Source organism: Artibeus jamaicensis, unplaced genomic scaffold (genome assembly GCF_021234435.1).
Source record: "Artibeus jamaicensis isolate MK-2021 breed Jamaican fruit bat unplaced genomic scaffold, CSHL_Jam_final contig_519, whole genome shotgun sequence".
Lineage (NCBI taxonomy): Eukaryota > Metazoa > Chordata > Mammalia > Chiroptera > Phyllostomidae > Artibeus > Artibeus jamaicensis.
The window spans coordinates 54,380,413-54,403,402 of NW_026521871.1; the positions used below are offsets into that span (position 1 = coordinate 54,380,413).

General features: G+C 55.9%; 1 protein-coding gene across 1 annotated transcript; it reads left to right on the forward strand.

Annotated features, from left to right (window-relative positions):
* Positions 1–109: 109 nt before the first annotated feature.
* On the forward strand, positions 110–22,749 carry P4HTM (prolyl 4-hydroxylase, transmembrane). The gene is made up of 9 exons (XM_037128387.2): positions 110–778; positions 951–1,032; positions 9,023–9,213; positions 9,837–9,933; positions 11,321–11,483; positions 12,030–12,215; positions 12,935–13,025; positions 13,222–13,345; positions 22,318–22,749. Exons 1-9 carry the CDS (start codon positions 155–157, stop codon positions 22,536–22,538), a joined length of 1,779 nt encoding a protein of 592 aa, XP_036984282.2. The 5' UTR covers positions 110–154; the 3' UTR covers positions 22,539–22,749.
* The last annotated feature ends 241 nt before the right edge of the window (positions 22,750–22,990 follow it).

The window sequence follows — 22,990 nt, forward strand, 5'->3', positions numbered from 1 at the left end:
ATCCACCGCGGTATTGAGTCCCTTTTTTTGGCACTGCTGCTTCCTTGCTGCCACCCCATTCCTGGGCGCGATGAAATACAGACCATACTTTTCCAGGAGGAGGGAAGTGCGTCTTAACCAGGGAAAGGAGAAACTTCCACAGGGGTTTCCGTGAATGGTGCTGCTCTTGTTTGCATCTACACTGGGGGAGGAGAGGGTCGGCCTCTGGCCTGAAGGGCGTGCATCCCCGCCCTGCAACAACCCAGCTCAGGAAGAATGTGGGTCGGGGTCCACAGCGCGCAGAAATACTGCCTGGCCAGCTCCCAGCAGGCTGGCACAGCATCCCCAGGCACCGTCTCCCACTGACTGCTGTGCGCGCAGGCTCGGCAGCGGTTGTCCCGGCGACGGCGCGGTGCGGCGCGGGCATCCCCGCGGCCCCTCCCCTGGGCGCGCGCGCGACCTGAGCGCCATGGCGGCCGCGGTGGGCCAGAGGCCTGAGGCCGCGAGACCGCAGTGGGTACGGCCTGATCACGACCCTTCCCAGTCAGCGGCCAGGCTGGGCGACTGCGAGGACGCACCGGTCCGACCGCTGTACAAACCCCGCGGCATCTGCTCGCGCGCTTACTTCCTCGTGCTGATGGTGTTCGTGCACCTGTACCTGGGCAACGTGCTGGCGCTGCTGCTCTTCGTACACTACAGCAACGGCGATGAAAGCAGCGACCCCGGGCCCCAGCGCCGCGCCCCAGAACCCCAGCCCGTGATAACCTTGGCTCCCCTCACCCGGCTCGAGGGCATCAAGGTGAGGCCCCCCCAACACACCGCCTCGCTGCCCTCCGAGCCCAAGGTGCAGCTCCCTACCCACGCATGGTGCCGGCTCCACGCGCACCCCACTCTCTCCCGTGTCAGGGAGCCTTTTCCTTCTGGCGGCGCGGCCTGGCGCCCAAGCTGTCCGCTGTGACCCTTTCCCTTAGGTGGGGCACGAGCAGAAGGTCCAGCTGGTGGCTGACAGGGACCACTTCATCAGAACCCTCAGCCTCAAGCCGCTGCTCTTCGGTAAGTCCGCTAGAGCTCCGCGGAGGTGTCAGGGGGCTGCTTTGTGCTACCCGTCTTGAGGTTCATTTTGACCACGTGACTTTTGTTTTGAAAATGGCTGCTTCCATGTAGCCCCCCCTTTTTTTCCAGCTAGAGTTTTCCCAAAGTGAAGTACCCACCCCCACCTCCATAATAGGGTTGCAGAATGACCTTTGCACACTTCCCTCTCCGACCCCTATTCTCTGCAGCCCATCCTTCCATCACGGGACCGGGCAGCGTGACCCTGAGGCGAGTGTCTTGGCACACTCCTTGTCACCTTTAATGCTGTCACGTTCTAGAATGGGGGAAGGGTGAGAGAAACTGGTAACTGGTCCTCCTGATCTCAGGCTCTCTGGTCTGATGAGAAATTGGCCGTCCAACTGTGGATAAACCGGTGCCCAGAACCCGCCCCACAGGGGCATCGGCCTCTGCTACCAGCACTGGGATTCTTCTTGGGATAGAGTTGTGTTCAGTCGTGATCGTCAGATCCTTGCAAGGAGGCCTCATTTGGAACGAGCATCTTAGCTCATTTTCTGACCTCTTGCTGTTATCTGTTAGGCTTGTTTTAGTTCATTTAGTTTTTACAGCCTGTCTGTGAGGTGGGTGAAAACCCCCTTTACAGGCTAGTGGGTGAGAAGGTGAGAGGCACCGAAAGCTGCCATTGTTTGGCCAGGTTCATACAGGTAGGGGTGAAGCTAGGATTTGGACCCAGGTGACCTGCTTCTAAAGCAATGTGCTAGCCATGAAGCTCTGAAGTCCTTCAAAGACCACTGGTCCACAAGGTGGGGCCCCCCTGACCTATGACCCTGCCTGGGATAGGTCTGCGCAGCCCAGCATTGGGTACCCAGCCTCAGTGACCCACTTACCCACAGACCTGGACTGTTCCTGGTACTGGAGGATGGTGTGGGCTGATGTGAGGAGGGAACCGAGGACCAAGGCAGAGCCTCTGAGTACACGCCATTAGCCCTGGAGCAGAGGGCCCTGCTTGGGGATTATGCCTAGACGCTGGCAAATGACTTCATTTGCATTTGGTCTGAGGGGAAGTAGTTACTGCCCTTAGCCCTATGGCGGGAGGGGCCCTAAAAGGTTGTCGTTGTTGTTGTTATTATCACTACTGCATGGTGTTAATAAGGTCTGTGCCAAGCACTGTCTTGGGCACTGGGGACTCAGCATTGACCAAAACAGAAAATAAACAAAAGCACTGGAAGCTGACATTCGAATGAGGGGACAGACAGTAAATAAACCAATAAATGAGCACACACGGTGTGTCAGGTAACGATAGTGGTCATAGACAGGTAAGGCAGGATTTCAAGTGGGGTCGAGACTCTCAATAGGTTGGCTGGGGTTGGCCTCCCCGAATGAAGTATTTGAGCAGAGACCTGCGGGTGCTGCGGGATCAAGCCAGGCAGCTGTCGGGAAAGCGCCATTCAGGCCAAGAGAACAACGCTCACCTCGCCCCATCACCTTGACACTGCCATGACCAGACACACCTGAGGGGGTTGTGCTTTCTCTCCTCAGCCTTCTTGGGACGAGTGTGTGTTCAGTTCAGGTGTGTGTTAGGTTAAGCGAGCTGTCCCTAACCCCCGAACATGCATCTCATTGCATTAAAGTCCTGTCAAGCAGAGCATGAGAAGCCCAGACCCAAAAACACCAAGAGTAAATTACAGGAAGCAGAAGAGATGTGACAGAGGGTGAGTGAAGTGGCTGTGGCTCCACCATCAGATGGGTCTCTGTTTCTGCAAATTACAGAGGGCGCGGTTAGGCGAAGTGGGCAGCTGCAGGAAGAACTTCCCTCTGGACTCTTACATCACCTTTGAGTCTGTTTGTGGAAGGGGCTCGTTGCTTGTGAAATGAGAGGAGACCGGTGAAGACCAGATCACAGACTACAAGATGTCTAGCTGAGAGGGAAACTGCTTGGGAGCAGTGTCCAAGGAGGGCAGCTCCTGACAGCCATGGCGTTGGATGAATCCACAGAAGGAAGCCTGCCCCTGAGAAGGAGCAGCACCCGTCTGCCTTCTGTGCCTTCCTGTCCATCTGTCCACTGTTGCCCTGAAGAGTCAGGGAGGCCCAGAGGGGAGCAGGCCTGCTACGGGCTCTGCCATTTCTGCCCTGCTGCTCGTGGCTCCAAATCTGTGGCCTGCCAGCCTCAGCAGCCCAAGATGCCAGGGCTCAAAGGGCAGGGGTTCAGGATGTAAGTTGGGATACGGGGGCTGGCAGGCTTCTGCCCAGGGTGTCTCCATCTCCATGTGAGGGAGCCCCGCCACTGCACAGGGAGGACCCCATGCAGCCTCCCTTTGGGGAACATTTCTTGTTTCCCGACGTAGTTCTCAGGGACATTGAGCACATGGGACCCAGGCCACAAAAGGTCCATCCTCATTTCCTGGCAGGTGCCTGCTTGACTGTGGTAGGCATTTCCCAAGGGTTTGGACTTCCCAGAGTCTGGGGCTCGGAATCGAGATGCTGCAGTTCTGAGTCATTGTCATCGCTCTGGGAACATGGCTTTCTTTCAGGTGGCTCACTTCTCCCGCCGCCCCACCCCACGCTCATGGTATTTAAATAGATCAGACCTCATTACCACCTTCCTTAAAAGTCTTCAAGTTTTCCCATTTCACTCCTAAAGTTTCACTTGGTGCCCCAGGCCCTCACCTCTCAGACCTCATCTCCTACCCTCCCCCGACTCACTCCCTGCTGATTCATAGACACCAAGCTCATTGCTGCCTCGGAGCCTCGGTGTGTGCTCTTCCCTCCACCCGCAGACTCCACCGGACCACGGCTCACCCATCCCCTCAGAGACCTCTCTTGACCTCAGACTTGTCTTAAGGGGTTTGCAGGCACCTAAGAGGTTGCATCAGCTTGCTCGTTTTCTCCCAGCACTCAGCATCGTTGAAAACTGTCTTCCGCCGTATTTATTTGTATCGTTTGTGCCTCTGCCCCTAAAGATGAGCTGCAGGCGTAGAAGGCCGGACTTGTTTTGGCTGTGTGTCTGGCAGCCAGAGTCCTGTCTCCCAGTCATTATTGGCCAGCTGGAGGGGTTTCCCCGGGCAGGGAAACCTGCCCGCTGGCTCAGAGTGGCCTCCACTACCACCCCAGGCCGGCACCCTCTTCAGGAACAGCAGGGGACGCTTCCAGTGGGCTAGCAACTTTTAACCTGTTTTTTTCTTCAGGATGTAAGATAAATGAGCAGTTGACACCAGTACACAAAACTATTTTAAAACCATCACTAGTTTATCATAGGAGTTCTCCATTTATTAGTGGTCCAAAGACCACTGTGCTCCTGTAAACACTGGGCGCCCAGAAGTGGGGAAGGAATATTATAGAGTGCCTAAGCGTGCAGGTTTCCAAGCAGCCTGAAGCAGTTTTCCGCGGGGACCCCGCCCCGCCCCACCTGCTGCTCCCCGGGCCTGCTGCTCGGCAGAGCTAGACCACTACAGGTCAGGCGGGCGCAACCAAGTCTGTCTAACCGGGGCCTGACCGGCAGCATCGGGCCCAGGGCACGCGTAGCCCAAGGCTTTGTGCCTGCCCTGAGACACAGCTTGGGGTGCTGGGGCTTGTGGGCAGTAGCAAGGCATTAGCTAGGCTGTCATCGAGGCCTAGGAAGGACAGAAAGGTCTCGCCTGCCCTGTGCACACCGCCGCTGCCCACAGGGAGCGGGCCGCCTTTGCTCTGGGCAGGGCCCTACCAGCTCAGGAAGGGGCCCCTAACCGTGGCCATGGAAGTGGGCTTTGGCCCTGCTTGAGCAGTTTGTGGGCGAGCCTCGGAGCTTCCCTGGACTCTGACCTGCAGATATCCATGGAGGTAGCACAAAGAGGGCTTTGTGTCCAGGAGAGCACACAGCCAGTATGGCCACCACAGAGGCCACGGCTACCAGGTCCCAAGCACTCCCTGCCTGTGTTAGCCCCTGTTCTGGACACCATCTGGTGAAGGCGCCACCTGTGTAGGGCCAGCTGCAGATTTCAGTGGCCCAGGCTCCAAGTTTAGGCCACGGTTACCAGCAGCCAGGGGGCCCTGCACCTCCCCACTCAGAATGTAGGTCCCAACATGTCTTCCGAGCAGGAGACTGTGCACGCGCGTGGCATCCAGCTGCAGCCAGCATAGCAGAGTGGGCACCAGCTCCTCAAGGGGCAGAGAGCCTGCCCTCAGCACCTCTAGCCTCAAGTCTAGGTCCAAGTCTGAGGGGCCAGAGGATGACCTTCACTGCCCAATGGGATCAGAGGGGTGGGGCAATGAGGGGTGATGAGGGAGCCTCTGAGAGTTTCCCGTCCCTTCCACCCTTGAACCCTGTTGTCTGAGGCTCCATCTGTGGAACCCCGGACCTAGAGAAGAGCTCTTCTAAATATCACCACACTCCTTAGCAGATTTGCTTTGTTTTAGCAATGTCTCAAGCTTATTAAAGTGATTTATTTATTTATTTATTTATTTTTTGGTACTAACCAGGCGTACTGTTTGGGTAGCCCCTCTTTCCTTGGTCTTAGCACCAAGCGAGGGGCTGGAATAAAGTCCTGCATAACGTCAGCTGAGCACTAGGGACTCACCGGACGCTGCTGCAGAGCATGTCCGGGGCCTCCTTGGAGGAGCGGGGCCCCTGCAACTCGCAGCCCCTGCAGCTGGCTCCGGGCGCTGGTGAGCGGCCGGGGGAACCGAGTGAGGCTCCCACCAGGCCGTAGGTGGTGGGGCCATCCGCGCAGGTCCCTCCCTGCCCCCTTCCCTTCTACCCTTTCTGAGAGAGATGGCTGCTGTGGGCGGTCCCTTTCCCACCAGAGACCCATTTACCTGATTCCCAGGGGGAGCGACTAGAAAGGGCGGGGTTAAGGGGGGCAAGAGCAGGGAGAAGCCCTGCAGAGACTCTCAAGGGCAGCCAGGGAGCCCTTGGAGATGGCCGCCACACAGAGGCCCTGGCCTAAGGGGAAGAGTGTGCAGTGCAGGGTGGCCGGCCAGAGGTAGCTGTAGCAGGCCATGACGGGCGTGCAGCTGGCCTGCACAACCTCGCACAGGCAGCGGCACCGGTACATGACCCTGTAGGGAGGGGGCGGGGTGCTCAGGACCAGGTGCCCTGGACGGCAGGTGGGGCTGAGGCTTGGCACTCCACGGTTGCTGGGCAGTGACACCTGGTCACCTAGCAAAAGCCCTGCACCCTGTTTTTTCTGCTTACTGGAATCTCCACCCTCAGCTCCACATCCCCCGCATCCTTCCCTCCAGTAACCCCGGGCTGCTTTGCCCTTTCCAGCACCCCTCCTGCTCCAGCTGGGAGGACAGCTAGTGCCTGGGCGGGGCTGTGGGAGGGGCCCTGCGCTCTGGGCTTCCTTTCCTGAGCTTGGACTGCAAGGGCCCGGCTCTCCCTCCCACTTGTCCTGGAAGGCCTGCAGGGCACTGCCGTTTCTGGCCAAGGCTGGGGTTGGTGAGTACAGGGCCCCCATGCTGAGGTTCTGGAAGAGCCCACCCAGTGGAGGTGCTGCTGGCAGAGTCACCGGAGGCTCTGAGGAGGGCCCTCGCTCTGCCAAAAAGGGACTCAGGGGACTGGTATTCACAGGATAGGTTAGGCTGGGGGACAGGAGTCAGCCCTGCCGCCTCTAGGAGAAAAGGTCACCCAGTGAGCCCTGGCTCCGTCTCCTGCCAGGACCCCTTGGGCAGCCAGTTTCCACATCTGCTGGAGAGGGGCTCTGAGCGCCCACCCTAAAGCAGACCCTGCTCTAGCAGCAACCAACCCAAGGTTGGGTTGCTGCTTACCCAACCTTGACATTTAAGAACCCTTGATGACTCGTGGGTCTAGACCAAGGCCGCTCACCATGGGTGGTCCCCTGGACACCTGCTCTCTTCTGCCAGGAACACCCTGACAAAAAATCCTTCATCTTCCTCCCTGCCCCTATCAGTACCCGGCACTGAGGGGTGCCCAGCAGTAGTTACTGAAGAGCTGCCAGCACAGGCCCTGGCTCAGGAGAGGCTCCCACCCTTACCTGGAAGCCCCCCTCCCCCCAACCTACCTGTCGAGGCACACTGGGACAAAGAGGGAGCAGAGGAAGAGGTGGTCATCAGGGTGGCCAGCAGGGGCAGCCAGCTCGCTGGCTGCTGGGTGGCCCTGGCCACTGTGTCATGGTCCAACAAGCTGGGGAGCCGAATCTCTGTGTCGCCAATGCTGCAGCACAGTGCCATGGCTTGGGGGGATGAGCATGCACCGGGTGGGCCCCAGGAGCCCCTGCCACGCTGTCACCCCTGCCACGCTGTCACCTCACAGCACCACCAGTGCACCAGAAGCCACAGCCCTCCAGCCATCACCCGCTATCTCTGCCTTGGCCTTAATGGGCTGCAGTTGAAGGCTTTAAAGGAAGGGCTGTACCTACACCCAGGGGGCCAGTGTTTGCCCAGCTCCCAGGGGCTTGGATTAGCGTGTTGGCCTGCGCTGTTGCACTTGATTAGCACATGGAAGGTGGCATCTCCTTTGGGCCTGCGGATCACAGCACCTAATAAACTGAAGAAACCTGGGCCTGCGCTTTCCTTTCTTTTTCTGGTGTATTTTTTAAGCTACCAGGAGGCGGCTCTGTTCATTGGCGATTTGCTCTGACTCCCCGTTCTGCAGTGCTGCCCTCTCCATGTCTGGCTCAGCCTTTCTGGGTTTGCCAGGGTGGGGGTCTTTGTCCTGTCCCCAGTGCCTTTGCATCTGAGTCACCTACCCGCGGAGTTCAGTGTGGTCATGAGCATGGATTCTGGAGTGCCACAGCCTGGGTGGCCCTTTTGTCCTCAGGCTGAGGTCTCCATGCTTGGGGTTGCTCCAGGTGAGGAAGGGCACATTCATGGGGCATCGCTCACTTTTTAGGGTTAAGCCACACAGGTTAAGGCCTCAAGGAAAGCAATGCCTAGGACAGGACAGAGCCTGCTTCTGAAGTGTGAGCTGCGGTGGCTGCTGTTTCAGAACCTCTCCAGTCCTGGCTGAGTGGCCATTTCCCTTCCTCTCAGCAATGGCTGGGACCTCCTGCTGGGGGTGGAGCCCAGAGAGGTAGCAGATCACTCTGCAGGGGTTCTGAGGGTGGCTGCCAGTGGGTGGTGGTGGCGGTGGTGACTGTGGTGGTGGTGACTGTGGCGGTGGTGACTGTGGCTGTGGTGGTGGCGCGGCCGTTCCTCCGGTCTGTTGCTTTTGTGGCCTTCTTGTCCCCGGACTAAGTCCTCTCTCCCAGAAACAAGGGAAAGAACAAGGCCCAAGCTCCTGTTTTGGAAGTGCCTGGGCCACTGCCGTGAGGGCTGTGCAGGTATGAAGCCCCTGCTCCAGCTCCGCCAGGCTGCCTGAGGGCCTGCGGTGGGGCGTCCAGCCCCTGGGGCCAAGCCCCTGCCTGACCTGGGGACTTGGAGGCATGGCGCAGGCGTTCTGTTACATTTATTCCCAAAGCAAAGGACGCCTGGAGTATCTTCTTAGAGCATCTGCCAAACACCGGAGTGACCCCCACTGACCTCGCAGCCCTGGGCAGCTCAGCCCTGGGCAGATGACCAGCACCCACTTGTGCAGCAGAATGGAGGGCAAGGATGGGCCTAGAGTCCTCAGTGTGTTGCTTTTGTTTTTATTTGAATAATGCTGGAAAGTGAAAATGAACCAGCCACCATCCTGCACTTTTTAAATATATACCAAATAAGAAGTGGAGACCAACCTTCTGCTCCTCAGGTTTGCCCTCTGGCCTTTGGTCCCCCCGCCCCCACCCAGGTGGCTTAGCCCAGGCCCCGCTTAACCCCAGCTTGCCCCTCAGGACTCCCCAGAAACCATGTGCCCTCAGCAGCAAAGAGAGAAGCCCCATATCCAAAATGCTGGCTGGCCTTGCAGGACAGCCTGACCTTGGTGTCACAGTCCAGAGCAGATGGGAAGGGGGGAGTGTGAAGTTCTCCCGACCTGGTGACCACCAGGGAGTTCTTAGGAACCCTGAGCAGAGGAAGGCACAGGGTCCATCCATGCCCTGGTTTGGTCCTTGGCCTCACCCACCTCCTCTTCTGGCAGAAGTCCCCGGCTTCCTGAGTGATGAGGAGTGCCGGCTCATCATCCACCTGGCACAGATGAAGGGGTTACAGCGCAGCCAGATCCTGCCCACTGAAGAGTACGAGGAGGCGATGGGCGCCATGCAGGTCAGCCAGCTGGACCTCTTCCGGCTGCTGGACCAGAACCATGATGGTCGCCTGCAGCTCCGTGAGGTTGGGACTGAAGTAGGCATGGCGCGGTGGGGGTGGGGGGAGGCAGAATTGTCTTTCTGGTGGCCAGATCACTTGTCCTGCTCAGCCCTGGCCCCAAGTCAGGTGCCTGCTCACATCAGCAGGTCCAGGGTTTCCCTTCTCCCCCGGAGAGTTCCTTGTTGCCCTGGGACCCCAAGAGATGGCAGGAGAGTCCACCTGGGGGTGATGGCACGTGTGTGCCAGAGTTACCGGGTGCTGTGCCACCTGTGGTTTGGATTCCTGGCTGCCGTGGCGAGGAGCCCCATGGAACCCACGGTGCACGGCATGGTGGCTCTGGGGGGCCAGGCGTCTGCACCTCTCTGCATGTCCCTCGCCCAGGCTTTTGGGGGAGGGCTCTGTGGGCTCCCTTGCCTGTGCAGAGTGCCCCGGGCCTCAGGGTTCTCGGCTGTCTCCCTGGCCTTCCCAGATGCCACCGGACCTCTTTACCTTCCCTCGCCAGCCCAGGGACTGTAGGCTTGTCCTGTGTCCTTGCCTACACCCTATCACCTGAACTCTGAGCTCTGCAGCAATAACTGGGCACTGTCTGTGCCCTGGTGGCTCTCCATCCCTGGGGCCACCCCACGGTGGGCCACCTTGTGCTTTAGGTCCTGGCCCAGACTCGCCTGGGAAGTGGGCGGTGGATGACTCCAGAGAACATTCAGGAGATGTACTCTGCAATGAAGGCTGACCCTGATGGCGACGGTGAGCTCTTGCCTCTCCTTGGTCCTGTCCCTGGGAGCTGCCTGTCCCCACAGCCAGAGTAGAGCAGCCGGAGGCAAGGAGGTGAGGATCCTGCCTTGCCTTCACCCCTGGGAAGAGGCTGGAGCCAGACCCTCCCGTTCCCCCTGGTGACAGTGGAGAGCGGTTCTCCGAGACCCTTTCCACCTCGCTAGTCAGAGCCTGCCGGAGGTGCCGAAGGTGCAGGAGGTGCAGTCACTAGCTGGCAGAGGGCACAGTGGGTAGAGCGAGAGCACAGGGACACTGAGGCCAGCTTGAGCCAGGTTGTTCACCTTGCTCCATCGGCCTCTCTGCAGCCAGGCACAGGGCCCACCCCAGAAGACCACCTCCTGAGTCTGACCGTCTCCCTTGCCTTCCTCTTGCCCACCTGGAGTCATTCTAGCTGCCCTGCCAGGGGCCTATGTGGATAGGGGAGCTGTCATACAAGCACCGCCCCAAACACATACATTTTGGCACTAACCCTCAAAAGGTTTCTGAAATGTAAGTATCACTTTCATGCCCAAGTTCATGACCAAGTGAAGAAGAGACAAACAGGACTTGGAAGAATGACCTTGTGGCTGGTGAACCCAGTGAGGAATCTGTCCGGGACCTGCGGCTAGAGCGGCATCCTGCTGCCTCCGCCCCTGTGTGCAGAGCTGCTGATAGGCTCCCAGCCCTGGGATGTGCTCCATTCTCAGAGAATTCTGGGCCAAAGGATGCAAAGTGTCTCCTTTGGGTCAAACAGAATATATGGACCCAAGAGAGCAGCCAGGGTTCCAGAACCCCAGGAGGGTGGAGACCCTGCTCAGTGGGTTGGACAGGAACAGGGGAGCTCGGTCTCACTGGGGGGAACACTCTGGCTTTCTGTGCCACGGTCAGCTGGTAACCGGGCAGACAGGACTAACCAGGCTTAGCCACCCAGGATGGGGCCTGAGGTCACAAGGAAACTTCTGGAGCCCAGCCTTATATCTTGTGGTGTGGAAGGCCCTGGAGAAAGGCCAGCATTGGCTACTCTCTTCACTCTACACAGGGCTGAGGATGGCCACCACACTCTGTAGAGCCAGGCTGAAGGGCCAAGGACAGTCGGTGCCCCGGGACCCCGGTCACAGAGTTCGGATTTCCGGTGGAATCCTGCTGTGGCCAGCCTAGCAGGGGTTGGGCCTCTTCCTTCTGGGGCCACATCAGGGCTGAGACTGAGGAAAGGAACTTCTCTAGATCTTCCTGTGACAGAAAGCAGGCTCATTTGACCCAGGAGTCCAGGTTGGGGACCAGCGCCCACAGCCCCCTAGGGCAGGTAGGAGACAGCAGCCTGCCACAGGGCCTCGCCACACCCGGGGGCTCCGCAGGCACTGATGGCAGGTGTCCCGAGCAGGAGTGCTGAGCCTGCAGGAATTCTCCAGCATGGACCTTCGGGACTTCCACAAGTACATGCGGAGGCACAAGGCGGAGTCCAGCGAGCTGGTGCGCAACAGCCACCACACTTGGCTCTACCAGGGGGAAGGTGCCCACCACGTCATGCGTGCCATCCGCCAGAGGTGAGCGCCTGAGGCTGCCCTCCCTGGCACCAGGGTGGAAGGCCGTGCAGGGCCCCCACAGAAGCGCTCGGCTGGGGCTGAGAGGATAGAGTGGATAAGTCAACTCAGGATTCAGTTCCACTTGTTAGACCATCATTGAGACCCATTGAAAGGCAATTAACAAAGGCAAATTCACCCTAACTGTGGGCAAACAATGTACATATGGGATTAGAAATAGACTGAATGCTTGTTTTCTGCTAATTAGAGAAAGGACCTCTTATCTCAGCCCACAAGGCCTGTTGCTCCTGAGCAGCCAGGGGTTTGATAACCTTCCTGGGGGGTGTCCCCCACCCAATTTAGTACAAATGTCATCTTTGCCACCCAGTGAGTGTCTCTGGCATACAGGGAGGAGGGCTCATCATGAGTAACCTCTTCCTGCTCCTTTGGGCCAGTCAGTTGTGACTTAAGGGGCTTCCAGGGGAGGTGGGCAGGGGCAGAACTTGTGGCAGCTCCTTCAGGGTGCCACCTCGCATAAGGCTGACCACCTGAACGCCTGCTGTCCCCCAGGGTGCTGCGCCTAACCCGCCTGTCACCTGAGATCGTGGAACTCAGCGAGCCTATGCAGGTTGTGCGGTACCGGGAGGGAGGCCACTACCATGCCCACGTGGACAGCGGGCCTGTGTACCCCGAGACCATCTGCTCCCATACTAAGCTGGTAGCCAACGAGTCTGTGCCCTTTGAGACCTCCTGCCGGTAACTCTCACTTGAGGGCTGATTTCAACTCCCCAGGACACAAGCCCAGCCCTGCCCTGCGGGCATGTCCTTGGCCTGGGGCCAGCAGAGAACTGGGCCGTCCTGGTCAAGGACACTCCTACCTCTGTCCCCCAGGTTGTTTACCAAGTGTCGGGAAAGGGGTGGCCATCTTGTCTCAGTGGCCAGACCAAGGTGCCCACAGACACTGAGACTGGCCCCCGCGGCTCTGCAGCAAGGAGCAGGGCAAGGCTAGAACCCCAGGTCTCTCTGCCCACTCCCTGGGTGTTGACCCTGCCTCCACTGCAGGCCGCCTCAGCTTCTCCCTGTAAAGCTGCGTCCTGCTCCTCTGCCAAGGCACAGAGGCAGGTCTCCCCTCTTCTTGTGGCTGCTCTGGCTCGGCCCTTTCTAGTCACAAGTAGTCTCTCTTCACCACCTTGCTGCTTCTGTTAGCTTACCTTTCCCAGCTGGCCCTTGGTCAGGGCCATGTAATTTAAGTGCACCCGTGAACTTGGCCACAAAGAACTTTATGACACACACCAAGACACTAGGCTTGTGGAAAGAATGGGCCAAGGACAACTTGGTACTGACCTGCCTTGTTATCACTGATCCCAGCCTGCCCCTCTGGCCCCTGGGAACCTGGGCAGCTTCTCCTGCCTGCAGGTAAGTCCCTGGGAGCAATCACAGCTGGGGACATGCTCAATGGCCCCCTTGCCTTACAGCTACATGACAGTGCTGTTTTATTTGAACAACGTCACTGGTGGGGGAGAGACTGTCTTCCCTGTAGCAGACAACAGAACCTACGATGAAATGGTAAGAGCCAACCAGGCTGTTACTTGGGTGGGATGGCAGGACCTTGGGCAAATGTGGTACTTCCCCTCCAGACCTGGGATGAGGGCCCGAGTGATCCCCTGGGCACATCCCTTTGACTTCCCTCTGGCTACCTGGCCCTGGCTCCTAGCCATGTAGTGGGGGCAGCTGGAAGAGCTCACTGCCCTGCTGCCCACAGAGTCTGATTCAGGACGACGTTGACCTCCGTGACACTCGGAGGCATTGTGACAAGGGGAATCTTCGTGTCAAACCCCAGCAGGGCACAGCAGTGTTCTGGTACAACTATCTACCTGATGGGCAAGGTGAGGGCCTTTGGCTGGGCCGAGAGTGCCTCCTGAGGGAAGCCTGCCTTCATCCAGTCCCGACTGCCCTGTGGTGGGCTGCTTCTGGCCTTCCTATACATGGTGTTCTACCCCCCAGTGCCTCCCCAAAACCGCCCTCAGTGGCTCTGGCAGCCTGCACCTGTGCAGCCTCCTGGGTTATCTCCACCCCAGTGACTGGTGTCCTAGCCTTCTAGTTGGCTGGTACCAGGGACACATCCCTTACTAATCAAGGCTGGGAATGGCTCTGGGCAGGCTTGGCAACAAGAAAGCTGGTTTCAGAGGGTGAGTGGTGTTGAGAAGGTGTTGTAGACAACCGGTGGGTGTATACACACTCTCGGAGCCAAAAATTAGTTTGGAAGAATTTAATTTTTGCCAAGGGGTCAAATAAAAAAATCTTTGGCCAAGCTTTACCTGTGCAGGGGTGAACTTCCCAGATGTGATCGGAGCCACATAGCTACTCAGAGCTACCAGATCGAAGTCGCGCCTGGCTTACAGACTACGGGCTTGGGCTTTTATAGAGTAGAGCAAGCAAGCGCGGGCTTACAGAAGCAGATGTGGCGGTCAGCTATTTGCTAAGTTGAAAACGGCGAAGGTCCCTGATTGGTGGGTGCTGCTACTGGCGGGCATTTTCTGGCCGGCCCTAGTTAGTTTCCTTATTTGGCTAGAATTTTGTTTGAACCCGAACATTCCCGGGTATTGCTATGGTTGACCACTTGCTATTTACACAAGTCGGTTCCTGGAATTGACTTCCTGTTCAGAGGGTGGGGAAGCAACGTGTAATTTTCCATTGCTAGTGGCTACTACATTCCCCCCTCCGGTTAGATAGCAGTTAAACCGTTGACTGCTGGTCATCTTGGGGCAGGATGGTATATGGTTGAGATAACACCATAAGCTTGATGGCATCAATTCTGTCCCTGATGAATGCAAAAATCTTATTCAGGATCCAGGGTCCTGCAGTCAGGGCAAGCAATAGGATAAGTATAGGGCCAACTAATGCGGAGATGAGCGTGGTCAGCCAAGGGGAAGTTTTAAACAGAGAGGCGTACTATGAGGGGGACTCTTCTTCTTGAGTTCTTTCCTTTAGTCTTTTTGCTAGTATTTTGATATTTTCTCTGATTATTCCTGAATGATTGGCATAAAAACAACACTCTTCTCCTAAGGCTGCGCGTAGTCCTCCTTGTTGGAGAAATACAAGATCGAGCCCCCTACGGTTCTGAAGTGCAACTTCAGCGAGGGAATCTACTTGATGTTCTAGGTACATTACTTGTTCTTGGAGCAGGGAGATGTCTTTAGAGAATGTCTGGGATAACAGTCTAAGGTTGTTCTCCCCATGGACTAGTGCCCCTGCTCCAACAGCTGCTGATCCAATTATGCCAATAGTGGCAGCTATGGGTATGAGTAATGGAGTTCGCTTAACTCTGGAAGGGGGTCATAGCACAAAGTTCGGGTCCCCTCCATATAGGTATACCTGGGGAATAATATATGCACTAACACAAAGTTTGGGGTTAGTAGGAACTAGACATTTAAAAATACCTTGGGTACATATAAACCATAGCCCTTCTGGGGCTCTTGTTATAGTCAATGTTCCTGGGGTCTCCGGTATGTGTACTTGGTTGAGACAGTAATTGGTATAATTTGAATTGTCGAGGGTGAAATTAGCTAACAAATAACAGGTCCCCTGCCCATGGCACTCTGCTAATGTGATGGTACCTTCAAATTCACATTGTTCGAGACCTTTCACCTGTCTTTGCCCTTGGGGAAGTTGCATTGTGATGGGAGTGTTATTTCCCCCTGCGGAGGAGTTAACCTCCAGGCCAACATAGAATGGGGGCCTAGGGCTAAGGCATAACCAACAGGACTCAGTAATGTTTGGCATGGTATGGTTAAAATACCATACCATACTCTCCTTGATGATGAGGCCTACCTACCAAGGGTGGTGGGCTACGGAGGGGTGGCCTTGGGTTCTCCTCTTCCTTTCTATGCTGTGCTGGGGCCTCAGTTTCCCTGGGAGGGGGTCCGGTTCCTTTTAGGTCAGGAGAGCGCGTGTCTGCTAGGCCTGCAGTTGGATTGGGCGGGCGAGGTGGCAACCTGCCCGCCGCTCCTCTTAGGAGGGGCCTTCCTCTGGTGGGTAATCTTTTTACAGTGAATATGGTTCCTGGGTCCTGCCCTGTGACATACAGGCGGATGCCCCAGGTTCGCCCTCTTACCCACTCGGGGTCTTTAGGATTTGTAACAATTATTACAGTAGGGTTACAATTATTTGTGGCGCAATTCTGCCCCCCTACGTTGGTAGGTTGTTGCCTCTTATCTCTTAAGAGGGTAATGGCTTTATCTTTCCCTCCCCCGGGACTCCACCCTCCATCAGTGAGGGTCTCACAGCCCCATGCTTTACAGTAGTAGTCCCCAAGGGCCCTGCCACAAGTTTGTCTTTTCCCTGGTGAGGATTCTGGGCAAGCATAGAACTGGGTATGGAGTAGGTCTCGATTTAAGTTTTCTTCTCCATTATTTTCACAGATGTTCCCCAGACCCTCGGAAACCCCCTGGAGGGAGTTGGGTTTGTTTGGGTTTCTTGAGTGTAGTCTACCATCGTCACAAAGTCTATCACCAAAAAATTTGGAGAAGTCTGTACGTAGAGCCACCGGGCCTGTATCCCAAGTATAATTGGTGGCAATGACTGTACCATCAGCTGTTCTTATAATTACCCACTCCTGCTGTTCTAGGCCTTGGCTTAAGGCTTTCCTATGGTTTATAGACAGAGTTACTACAATTAGGAACAGTCTTACTGCTTTTGGAACGTTAGGCGCAGCGGTCGCTCGGGATCTCTGCTGACTCGCCATGTGCTTTGATGTTCCTTCGGAGGCTGAGCTGGCTTTGTGTGTGATCGATGAATCCAGTAAGGTTTCTCTGCGACGCGTACTGCAGAGAGGGTGCTGAGCAGGACTCGGAAGGGGCCGACCCACCGCGGCTCCAGGTTTCCTCGTCGGTGGTTGAGGATCCACACCCACTGGCCCGGTTCAGGAGGAGTAGGCCACTGGGTCGTCTCTGCCGGGGGCTGGTGTCATAGGACTCGTATCTCTTGTCGCACCTGCTGCAAGGCCTGGAGGGACTTAAGGAAGTTATGATTTGAGCTAGCTATTGCTTCACTAGATAGTTTGGGAATGATGGGGACAGGTTGTCCAAACATGATTTCATATGGGGTCCACGACCCCACGTAAGGGGTACACCTTACTCGGAATAAAGCAAAAGGAAGGAGCGCGACCCAGTTTTCGCCTGTCTCTTCTTTAAATTTGATAATAGTCTCTTTCAGAGTTCTGTTCATTCTTTCTACTTGTCCTGAACTCTGGGGTCTATAAACACAATGGAGCTTCCATTCAATCAGTAGTTTGCTGGCCAATTCTTGGGAGACCTTTGAGACAAAGGCCGGGCCATTATCTGAGCCAATAGCTAATGGAAGCCCATATCTGGGGATAATTTCTCTTAGGAGCAGTTTGCATACAACGGAAGCGGTCTCCCCCTTAGTGGGGAAGGCCTCAGTCCAACCTGAATAGGTGTCTACTAATACTAAGAGATACTTATACCCAGATTTTCCTGGTCCCATTTCGGTGAAATCTACTTCCCATAACTCACCTGGACTCTTACCTCGGTACCTTTGCAGGGGAGGATACTTCTTATTCTGGGCATTTACCTTAGCACATGTCTGACATCTAGTGGTTATTGACTTAACTGTATCTCTTAACTTTGACCCTGTATAATATTTCTTTATTAACTGTTCTAATCTGGTCTGGCCCAGGTGGGTGCTCGCATGCAACTCTTGGGCTATTGTTCTTAAGACCCCTTGGGGAAGGAAGATCTTGGAGTCAGGTAACACAATTTGCCCTTTAGAGTTCTTAACTCCCCCTGCTTTTAGACCAACTTGCTCTTCTTCAGGGGTGTAGGTAAGTTTTGGGGGAATTTCGAGGCGTGGAATGAGTGGAAGAACAACTACTTCTCCCTCAGCAGCTTTCTGAGCAGTGGCGTCAGCCAAATCGTTTCCCCTGATGATGGGTGACTCACCTTTCTGATGCCCTCGGCAATGTATTATGGCTACCTTAGCGGGGAGCCATATAGCTTCTAAGAGGGCCAGGCTCTCTTCCTTGTTCTTAACTTCCTTCCCACCGGCAGTGAGGAGGCCACGCTCTTTGTAGATGGCTCCGTGGGTGTGAGCGGTGGCGAAGGCATACCTGCTGTCGGTGTAGATATTAGCGGTCTTACCTTCTGCTAGACGCAGAGCCTGGGTTAGGCCAATCAGTTCAGCTCGCTGGGCTGAAGTTCCAGCTGGCAACGCCTTCTGCCAGATCACCTCCGTCTCAGTTGTGACTGCCGCCCCTGCTAGTCGCTGCCCTTCCTGCATGAAGCTGCTTCCATCAGTAAAAAGAACTAAATCAGGCTTGTCATAGGCCTGGTCCCGCAAATCGGGTCGGGAACCAGTGATAGAGTCTAATACCCATGTGCAGTTATGGGTTACGGCCGTGTCTGGTAAGGGCAACAGGGTCGCAGGGTTCAGGGCGGTTGTTTTAACGAACTGCACAGCTAGAGGATTTAGGAGCTGAGCTTGATACTGAGTCAGTCGGGCATTCGAAAGCCATCTGTCTGGGGGTGCCCGTAAGACCTGCTCTAGATAGTGCTCTCCGATTACCTGAATGTCTTGGCCTAAGGTGAGCTTGCTCGCTTCTTTGACTAACACAGAGGTGGCCGCTAAGGCCCTCAGGCATGCTGGCCAGCCAGAAGCTACAGGGTCAAGTCTCCTTGATAGGTAGGCTACAGGTCTTCTCCATGGACCGAGCTCTTGGCATAGCACCCCTAATGCAGTTCCTTCTTTCTCGGCTATAAATAGTTGAAATGGCTTAGATAGGTCCGGCAGAGCTAGCGCCGGGGGCCGCGACGAGGGCCTCCTTAAGGGCTTGGAAGGCCCTTCTTGCTTCGCTGGTCCATTCAAACTTCTCTTCCTTTCCCCGGGTTAGCTGGTGCAGTGGTCGGGCCAACTCTGCAAAACCTAGGATCCAAAGCCGACAGTATCCTACTGCTCCGAGAAATTCCCGTACCTGTCTCTTGGTGGTAGGTTCTGGGATTTGTAGTACTGTTTGAATCCTCTGATTGGATAAGGTTCTTTGCCCATTCTGCAGGTTATACCCCAGGTAACTCAGTTTGAGTCACAATCTGGGCCTTCTTGGCTGACACGCGGTACCCCATTTTCTCTAGTTCTCGGAGTAGGTCCTTAGTAGCAGCCTTGCACTTCTCCGCACTCCTCTCCGCAATGAGGATGTCGTCCACATACTGCAGGAGTACTGTCGTGGGGTGGGAGATGCGGAAAGCCTGCAAGTCCTTACCTAGGGCCTCACTTAAAATGGTAGGTGAGTTCTTAAATCCTTGTGGTAGGCGCGTCCAGGTGTACTGGCCTACTAATCCATTTTCAGGATTATTCCACTCGAAAGCAAAGATCTCTTGGCTTTGACGGGCTAGTGGTATGCAAAAGAAGGCGTCCTTTAAATCTAGTACTGAGTAATGAGTATGAGTCGGGGGCAAAGAACTCAGCAGGGTATATGGGTTGGGCACCGTGGGATGTATAGTCTCTACCTGCATATTTACTTCTCTCAGATCTTGAACTGGCCGGTAATCTGCCGTCCCGGGTTTTTGTACTGGTAACAAGGGAGTATTCCAGGCTGACTGACACTCCCGTAGAATACCTGCTTTTAGAAGTCGCTTGAGGTGTTGGGCGATTCCCTGCCGTGCTCGGCTGGGTACTGGGTACTGTCTTACCCGAATAGGGCTGGCAGTGCTTTTCAGCTGGACTAGCACTGGAGGTTGGTGGAGTGCTAGGCCTGGTGGATTAGTCTCTGCCCAGACCCCGGGAATCTCAGAGAGAAGGGTTTCTGGTACTCCTTTCTCCTCCTTACTTTCCTGGAGGGTTGCCAGCAGGTATTCTTCTGAGATTGGCACAGTTACCTCTACCCGGGCAGGTCCTGGAGTATTGGTCCCGGGCGCCTCAGTCTGCTTGAAAGTGATAGTGGCCTGAAGTTTCTGCAGTAAGTCTCTCCCGAGTAGTGGGTAGGGACAATCCGGAACCACTAGGAACGAATGGGTTATGGTGCCCAGCCCCAAGTCTGTGACCCTGGCAGTAGTCCATGGGTAAGATTCCTCTCTACCCGTAGCCCCTATGATCTTGGTAGTTGTCTTTTGTGCCTTTCCTTGTAGCTGCTTTAAGACTGAGAAAGTGGCCCCCGTGTCTACTAGGAAATTTATTGGCTTCCCTTCGACGTTCAGAGTGACCATGGGCTCTTGGGGGCCAACTGGTATAGAGCCCCGGCCCCGTCAGTCTAGAGTCTGGAGCAGGACGGGGGTCCTTTCCCCTAACCCGATTGGCCTGGCTCTGCGTTTAGGGCAATCTCGTTTCCAATGTCCTATTTCCTTGCAGTAGGCACATTGATCTTTGTTTAAGGGGGTCCGCCATTGCTGGGCCCCATCCCTACCTTTCTCCCTCTGGCCAGGTTTTTGAGCTGCTATGAGGATCTTGGCTACTTCTTTTGCTCTACCTATCTCTGGGTCATCTCTGTTTACATAAACCTTCTGTGCAATTTCTAATAGTTTGCTTAGGTTTTCCCCTTCAAAACCTTCAATCTTCTGTAGTTTCTTCCTAATATCTGACGTTGCCTGGGTAACAAAGGCAATATTGACAAGCCTGCCATTTTCTGGCGCCTGAGGGTCAAGGGGGGTATACACCCAGTAAGCCTCTAGAAGCCTCTCTAAATACGCTGCTGGGGATTCCTCTCTCCCTTGGGTGACCTCACTTACCTTACTGAAATTGGTTGGCTTTCTTGCTGCCGCTCGTACCCCCCTCAGAAGAGCTCGGCGATACTGGAGTAGAGCTTCCCTCCCTGCGCTTGAATTTGGGTCCCAGTCCGGAGGCTGGTTGGGGAGTACATCCCCAACCCCCCTCCGGCTTCCTCCCAGCCCTTCCTCTTCCTCCCTCACAGCTTTTTCTGCCTCCCGGAGGATTCTCTCTCTCTCTTCAGAGGTGAAGAGAGTCTGGAGTACTTGCTGGCAGTCATCCCACGTAGGCTGGTGGGTCCTGAAAATGGTCTCTAGGAGAGAGATTAGACCCTGGGGCTTTTCAGAGAACGGGGGATTTTGAAGTTTCCAATTATATAAATCGCTGGTGGAAAAAGGGACATAGACTAGACGAGGGGTACATGAGCCGGGGCATCAGGACCTGGTGGCACCTCCCGGAGGGGCAAAATGGCGGCGCCTCCCGGTGCGGGAGGCAACCCGCATAGGGTTCCCCCCCTGGTGTGCGGGGGACTCATCAGCCCTTCCCCCGTGGTGGAGTCTGGTTGCGGGGGTAGGATTGTACGGCGGCGGGGCAGTTGGGGTAAGTAGAGGATCCTCTGGCTGTTCTGGCAGCACTGGGTATAAGCGAGGCTTCCCCTCTTTCTGCTCCTGCGGAGGAGCTTTCTCCCCAGACTTCACTCGGGGCTTTCTCTCCTCCCTCTCCTGTGAGGAGGGTTTCCTTCCCCCTCCGTGTCTTGGCCTAGTTGCCACACAGACACTCCGCCGCATTCTATTCCTGCCTGTCTGACAGCAGCGTATGTACCCCGGTCGCTCGGTAGCTATATCTATCTAAACATCGATATAAATCATCTGATCTGGATGGGGAACTCTGTAAACTACCCCTTGAACGGCATAGAGGAGAGGAAGGTCAAAGGTCCCTTCAGAGGGCCACCCTACGTCGAAGGTTGGCCATTCTAACTCAATGAAGGTCCGGAGAGTCTCAGGATCGGGTGGCGGCCCGCCGTACCCTCGGGCCCGCTTCTGAAAATCAGAAAAATTATTCAGAAGGCATTCTAGGGCAGTACTTGGTGTTGAGCCTCCTTTTCCCATTTTTGATTTCCGGCGCGAGACGTCAATAGCCTCGAGACCTAGTAGGACTAAGGCGATTAAGAGTCCACACACAAACACACAACGGGCCCCTCTATACTCAGTCCACTCACGCACCAACAGGCCGTGACGCACAACTTCAACTCTTTCACTCATTCAGGGGGCGCAGGCGCGGCGCAGGCGCTTCTGGTTAGAGCACGGAAATCGAAAGTGATCTTCTGCCGTAACCTGAACAGATGCTGCAGTTCCCCTAACCTGATGGGAGCAGTAGCTCTGACCCCTGAGGGCGTCCCCTCGTTCTTGGGGTCCCCTGGGCAGAATACCGGTAGCGTCCTACCTACTGCCTCAGGGCTCTGATGGCCGCGACCTCCCCAAACGGGGATCCCCTACAGATACTCAGGTACTTACTTACCAGGCCCGGCGTACGTCGGTTCTCCGAGGGCGCGTAAGATCCTGGACGAGCCCCCAAATGTTGTAGACAACCGGCGGGTGTATACACACTCTCGGAGCCAAAAATTAGTTTGGAAGAATTTAATTTTTGCCAAGGGGTCAAATAAAAAAATCTTTGGCCAAGCTTTACCTGCACAGGGGCGAACTTCCCAGATGTGATCGGAGCCACGTAGCTACTCAGAGCTACCAGATCGAAGTCGATTGGTGGGTGCTGCTACTGGCGGGCATTTTCTGGCGGGCCCTAGTTAGTTCCCTTATTTGGCTAGAATTTTGTTTGAACCTGAACGTTCCCCGATATTGCTATGGTTGACCAGTTGCTATTTACACAAGTCGGTTTCTGGAACTGACTTCCTGTTCAGAGGGTGGGGAAGCAACGTGTAATTTCCCATTGCTAGTGGCTACTACAAAGGCATTAGTTGGTGAGAGGTCCTGAGCCCCTAAGGAGGCCTTGGGGCCAGATGTTTGCCGCCAAAAGTATTAACAGCTGGGCCACCCTTGCTGTGTCCTTTGACTGTGAGGCCAAGCTCAGGTCAGCCCAACCTGGTTTTTCTCAGGTCCCCTCCCTTGCTCACACCATCTTCCTCTTCTAGGTTGGGTAGGTGACGTGGACGACTATTCGCTGCACGGGGGCTGCCTGGTAACTCGTGGTACTAAGTGGATCGCTAACAACTGGATCAATGTGGACCCCAGCCGAGCGCGGCAGGCGCTGTTCCAGCAGGAGATGGCGCGCCTGGCCCGCGAAGGTGACGCCGACTCGCAGCCAGAGTGGGACCTGGACCGGGCCTACCGCGACATGCACGTTGAGCTCTGAGGGAAGTGTCGGTCCCGGCTCCCAGCTGCAGGTCGCCCACCACCTAAGGTTGGGGACCCTGAAGCCCTTCTGTCCAGCTTCAGGCCGAAGATGTGGCCGATGTCTTGCCCGTCCCCGCCTCCAGTCGCGATTAGGGAACAGCACCAATATTCACGTTATTTATTGTATACAGACTCATGCCGCCTTGTCAAATAAAACCACACGGCTTTGAGCCCCTGGGCCGAAGAGCTCGGGTTGGTGGGAGGCGGTGGGGGAAGCGGGAGCGGAAGTCAGCCGGCGGCCCAGGGCGAGCGTCACGTGAGGGGGAGGAGCGGAGGTGGCCCCGCCAATCATGAGCTGGATTGCATGGGGCGGAGGTTCGTCATTGGACAGCGGTAAGGGAGAGTCTGAGCTCAACTACCTGTTGTCAAGGCCGCTGTACTTCGGCGGCGCTGCGGGGGCGGGGGGGGAGG